The sequence below is a fragment of the Cystoisospora suis genome, assembly GCF_002600585.1.
Source record: "Cystoisospora suis strain Wien I chromosome Unknown contig_1060, whole genome shotgun sequence".
Classification (NCBI taxonomy): domain Eukaryota; phylum Apicomplexa; class Conoidasida; order Eucoccidiorida; family Sarcocystidae; genus Cystoisospora; species Cystoisospora suis.
The window spans coordinates 1-5860 of NW_027153861.1; the positions used below are offsets into that span (position 1 = coordinate 1).

At 42.4% G+C, this 5860-nt stretch overlaps 2 protein-coding genes across 2 annotated transcripts in view; one reads left to right on the forward strand and one right to left on the reverse strand.

Moving 5' to 3' along the window:
* The first annotated feature begins 246 nt into the window (after positions 1-246).
* Positions 247-3933, forward strand: CSUI_002530 (synaptobrevin). The gene is made up of 2 exons (XM_068062730.1): positions 247-848; positions 1721-3933. The coding sequence occupies exons 1-2, from the start codon at positions 361-363 to the stop codon at positions 2814-2816; spliced, it is 1584 nt and encodes a 527-aa protein (XP_067925293.1). The 5' UTR covers positions 247-360; the 3' UTR covers positions 2817-3933.
* An 812-nt stretch (positions 3934-4745) lies between these two features.
* Positions 4746-5860, reverse strand: part of CSUI_002531 (abc1 family protein) — a gene marked incomplete at its 5' end in the record, with an annotated part of 1690 nt that continues 575 nt past the window's right edge. The window contains one exon of the mRNA XM_068062731.1: positions 4746-5752. Within this exon, the coding sequence (XP_067925294.1) occupies positions 5633-5752 (120 nt within the window). The remainder of the gene's footprint in view (positions 5753-5860) is intronic.

Genomic DNA, 5860 nt, shown 5'->3' on the forward strand with positions numbered 1-5860 from the left:
TGAAGAATGATAGATAGATAGATAGATGTTCCGAAGAGAATGTTGGCCCGGTAAATCTACACATAAGTAGCTATGGAAGAGAAGACAATCTTGGCGTCTTTTTTCTTTTTCGTTCTTCATACCCCCCCCCCCTCTCTGTTTGGTCTCTTTCTCGTGTTTCCTCTCCTTGAGATCTCATGTCTGTCCCGACTTCTCCTTCATCTTCATTTTCTTCTCTTCTTTCTACCTCTTCTTCATTTCTTTCAGAGTCGTCTCTTTCCTTTCTCGTCTTCTCTTGAGGGTGTTTCTGACCAAGAAGAAGAAGAAGAGGAAGAGAAGAAGAAGAAGCGGAGGTTTGTCTCTTGTTCTTCCGAGAGTGAGATGATGTGGAGATCTTTGCGGCGTCGGATCTTTCGGTGGAACAATGCCTTTGTCTTCTGCTATCTTGCTGGAGATTCCTCTATGAAAGAAAAAGATCAAGAAGAGCAAGCATATACGACCTACGAGAACAAGAAGACGGAAGAAGAAGAAGAAATACAGAGAGAAGAAGAAGAAGAAGAAGAGAGGGGTGATGTATCTAGGGAGATGAAGAAGGGCGATGGTCGTCGATGTTTCATGAAGCACCCGTTGAGACTGTATATACTGATAACGAGTAGAGCTACCTCTCTCCCTGTAGACGCTGCGTTCTCCCTCTTGCACTTCGTTCATGGAGAATGTAGAAAATTGGATCGAGAAAGACAAAAATTGCAAGAAGAAGAAGAAGAAAAGGAGAAAGACACAGAAAATGAAGAAAAAGAAGAAGAGAGACGGAGAGTAGGAGAAGAAGGAGGGATACAGAAGGATGGGGATGAAAATGGGTTCATGATGAGGTGAGAAGAGAAGAAGAATAAGAGAAAGAGAGAAAGAAGCAAAGAAGATCTGAGAGATAGATAGATCGATCGATCAGATATTATACGGAGAAAGATAGTCGTGAATAGGAAGACTAATGAGAGTGATGAAGCTTCTTTTTCTTCTTCTGTATCTCTTTCTTTCTTCTTGTTACATACAGAGACCAGACAGCCTTATCGGTTCTCCGCATACGTACTCTTCCACACGTACATGCATAGATCTCTCTGTCTGTCTATCCGTTTATCTATGCAATTCTCTATCTATCTATATGTCTGTCTAAACACCGGTCTCTTTCTGTCGCTTTCTTTCTCTCTCTCTCTCTATGTGAGCGCTGTTCTTTCCTTCTGACTTTTCAGACGGGTGGTAAGAAGATCGTTTACTCTCGATCGCCTCATAGATCTCAATCCCCTACTCTCTCTGTATAGATGAATAGGTGGATGTATCTCTATATTCACGCGGAGCGGGTCGACCTGTATGTACAGCTCTATATAAACGTGTATACAACTACCGTGTGTTTCTTCGACAGATATGCCCTTTTTTCATGTATCTTTCGATGTATGAAGCTAGAGAGAAGAAGTCGACGAGAAGCCTGTCGTGTCTTAGTCTATATGCAAGGTTTCTCTTCAGCATCTTTCTCTCTCTCTTTCCCTCTACATAGTCAAATCTTAAGGCTCCACGCAGCGACCCGAGCTCTTCCATTAGAACGAAAGCCAGAGAGAGAAAACAAAGTGCTCGTAGAAGAAGCAGGGAAGATGCTGTCTGACTTGTTTCGTCTTCTTCCTCCTTCGCTTCTTCTTGTTCTTCGATTTCTCTTTCCTTACGTCCATGTGTGTCTATATGTGTCTGGTACTAGGCAAGAAGAGAAGAAGAAGATTATGAAGAGAGAGGATGAGAGACGGGGGGATGATGAGAGACACAAGGCTTCTTCTTTTTCTTCTTGTTTCTTTTCTTTTCGACTTCGAAGTATTTTGTATCTCCTCCTAACTACAGGGGATCCGTCAGCCATCGATAGTCTTCGAGGTGATCATTTCTCTTCTTCTTCGTCTTCTCTTTTTTCTAAGAAACTTTGTCCCTCTTCTTCGTGTCCTTCCTTTGCTTCTTTGCATCAACCAAAAGACCTTTCTGCTTCTTCTTCTTCTTCTTTCTGTTCTTCTTCGTTCTTTCCCTTATCATCTCCCCCGCCTCTTCATCTCCCATCTGGATCTCTCTCTTCTTCCTCCTCTTCTTTAGCGAAGAGAAGTGCTTCTTCTCCGAAGAGCCAGAACGGACAGCATGCGAATTCAGATCACCTCTCCTATTCATCGTCTTTGTCTCCAGGAGAGAATAGGGATGGGTTCAACTCGTATTGTACATCTTTCTTTACAGACGTCCTTTCTTTCTCTCCGTTCGTCTTCTTCTCGAACAGAAACCATCACACCCAAGAAAGGCAGAAAAAGAAGGAAAGTCCTCTTCTCTCTTCTTCTTCTCCCCCTTCTCAGAGATCGAGACAGAATGCTGAAGAAGAACAGAAAGAGAAAGAGAGGACACAAGAAGATCAGCAAAAAGAAAAGGAAGGGCTAAGGAAAGATGTTGAGAGGAGGAGTTCATCCATGAGGGAAGAGAAGCAGAAGAAAGATCATAACGTCTCGCTCTCATCGTCATCTTCTTCTTCTTCTCCTGGAGGTGCGGAGAAAGATGCTCTGGCGTGTCAGATCGATTCTATGACAGCTCAAGTAGATAGCTTGAATGCTTTACTTCAAGAGAATTTCCATCTCTTGCATTCTTCTTCTGCTTCTCTAGATCTTTTAGAACAGAAGACATGCAGTTTATCTCAAAGAACCGTCATCTTCGCATCTTCTTCACGTCAAGTTCATCGGTACATGTGGCTTAAGTCAAAGAAAAAAGTCTACCTTCTTGTCCTAGGGGGCGTCGCCGTCATCCTCTTCGTTCTAGCTCTCTCATTCAAATAAGCAAGCATCTCTTCTTCTCTCTTCTTCGTGCTTGTCCTCTTCTCCGGGAAGGAAAAAAGAAGAATGATCTCATCGAAACAGATGTAAAAAGAAAGAGAGAAAGAAAGTTCAAGAAAGAAGGAGAGAAAGCAAGAACTGTGGATATGCATCCTGTCTCAGGAGGAGGAGCGCATCAACACGCTCGGAGGTCTATATGGAAATGCACTCTCTCCTATCTATATCGACCTCTCTCTATGCCATGAATGCTTCTCTCTACAGGGTGCATGCATATATATATATGCATGGAGAAGTATATAGATAGATAGGTAGATAGATTTATACGTGAATGGATGTACGAATACATGGAGGGAGTATTATTGTTTGATATTTCCGTGTACGTGGAGAAGCCATTTCTAGCCGAGAAACGGAGGGCTTTGAGAAGAGAGAGAAAAAAAAATCTGTCATCTGAATGTGTAGAAAAGGATATGTATAGATGTGGTGTACATACACCCAGATCCAATATATGCATATGCTTCTGTCTGCATCACAGTGATCACACGAATGGAAGACCCTCCATCAAAGCAGGTACGTACATCGATAAAGATAGATAGATAGATAGACGTGCCTGGACGCATGCATGCATGCATATGTATATGTATGTCATCCTTTTTTGGTCTCTTTCGTTTCTTCAGTTTTCGAGTTCTGTCAAGTTTGCCTTTTTTCCCTTTTCGATTTGTTTTGATCTGAAAGAAGGAAAGGTAGGAAGAGAGAGAGAAAGAAGTACCTTCTTTGTTGGTTTCATTGATTCTCTTCAATCGTTTTTTTTTTCTCCACAAGGTCAATCCGCCACCCCCGCAGGTATCGTAACAGAAGGAAGGCTTTGTAGATTTCCCTTCTGAAAATGTGATAGTGACGATGTTTGGGGTGTATATACACCCCCTTGAACTCAGGCGCATCCCCGTCATTCACTCATCGTTTCTTTTCTGAATTGCGAGCACGCAAGAAAGATGAATTCTTTTCATCTAAACTATTTATTCTGTTCTCTTCTTCCTTCTCTTTTCTTCACATCCACATATCTCAATACACGGACAATATACTTCTCTACATCGAGGTACTATGTATATAAATATGTACTACATGGACATGCATATACGCATGCCATATATAGATGCTTTGTAGATGGGGTGTCTTCAAAGTGAATGTGTATATATATATACAGATCGATAGATATACACTTCTTCCTGTGTATGTGATGGATGTGGTATATGGAAGCGAAAGAAAGGTGTGCGGAACTAAAATTTTTCTTTCCGGCTGTACCAGAAGAGAGAGATCGACTCAACATGAAGGGAGGAGTAAAGAATGCCCGGTAAACGAACGACGCTTCTGTCCTGTTTCTTTCATCTCTCATTCTGAACTGAAGAAGAGACGAACTCATCTCCGGGAAGAAAGGATAGATAGATAGATTTAGCTCAGGTAGATTAGATGGATGGATAGGTACACTGAATAGATTAGATAGCTACAATGCACAGGTGTTTAGAGACCGTCCTCTCTCACTGAATTCAGGAGCTGAATGGATTCGACCTCTTGCTATGCTGGAAAGGAGAGATAACTAGGTACATAGGAAGAAAGATGTAGGAAAGAGGCAAGAGAGGAAGAAAGAGATGAGAAAGATTGTCTTCGTCAGAACGAGAATCGACAGCCAGAGATGGGACAGACAGCTACTGTCTCTCTGTCTCTCTCTCTCTCTGTCCATCTCTTTCATCCTCATCTTCTCTTGGGTAAAACCCATCAAGCCAAGCTCTTATTGTGAAGTTCATGAAGTATAAAAGACTGAAAAGAAGGAAAGGAAGAAAAGGAAAGATGATGCTTCCTTTCCTTTCTTCTTTCATTCTTTGGGTCTGTTCTTCTTCTTCCTCCTCCTCTGTCCCTCAGTCTCTTTAGATTCAAGAGAGAAACATTTTGAGAGAAAGAAATCTAAAGAAGAATACAACGACAAAAAAGAAAACAGATTCCTACATACATGCATCTGTCTGTCTGTCTGCAACTCAAATGGAAAGAGTGAGAAGAAGAAACACAGGAACAGAAGAAGAACACGAGGGCTACGATCAACATCCCGTCAACATACTGCGATTCCTTCATTTCTTCACTCATTCCTTCTTCTCTCCCCCCCTCCCCCTCTGTGTATTATTGGCTTTTCTTCTTCTCTTGCTGCGAGAAGACAAAGAAGAAGAAGAGGAAGAAAGAGCTTTCCTTTTTCCACAACATGACTTTCTCCTCCTCGTCTTCTTCCTCGTGTTGACGCTGAGGACCTCAACCCCCCAGTGGTTTGTAGGGATGCCCAGGCACGGAAAGAAAGAAACACCTGCGACAGCTATACACATGAATACGTGGATCTATGCATAGAGTTCATCTGGATATATATGTAGAGGGAGAGAGACAGCGGCGAGAGTGCATATTGTATTTCAAACAGAGTCTATATATAGCTCCAGGTACACACTATCTCTACGGAATGACACTACACCTCATCCTATGAAAACACAAAGACAGATGTGTATACATATGCAGATATGTGTATATAAATTTGAATACCCCCCCGCTGACCTCCCCCCGGGATCTCTGGGCTCTCCTTTTCGTTTACGCCGCTTCCCTCCTTCTCACAGGTATGTATGGAAGTGTGTATGGATGAGAAACGCCTCTTTCTTCAAGAGGCAGACAGAGAGAGAGAGAGAAAAAGAACCGACGACGAGGACGTACGAAGGGAAACGAATGACCATAATAAGGCCTCCTCCCCCCTCTCTTGTAATATACTTCTTCTTCTTGATCTTCATCTTGGGGCGCTAGGAAGAGGACTGCTTGGGCGTGATGTTGTATAGAATTTCTTCGAGATTGACAGGGGTATTCCATTTAGGTTCTAAGCCAAACTTATGAAGAATGAACTCAAGGATCTCACGGGACGCCTACACGCACACACAGAAAAAGCAAAGAAAGAACACAAAGGAGATACCGAAGAAGAAAAAGAAGTTGAGCCATCACTCTTACGTAACTCAATAGATAGATAGATAGAT

Bases quoted from the DNA above. Each gene is read 5' to 3' on its own strand.
- CSUI_002530 (XM_068062730.1), top strand. From the start codon at position 361: ATGATGTGGAGATCTTTGCGGCGTCGGATCTTTCGGTGGAACAATGCC. The intron at 849-1,720 runs GTGAGAAGAGAA...GTCTGGTACTAG, and splicing joins GAAAATGGGTTCATGATGAG to GCAAGAAGAGAAGAAGAAGA.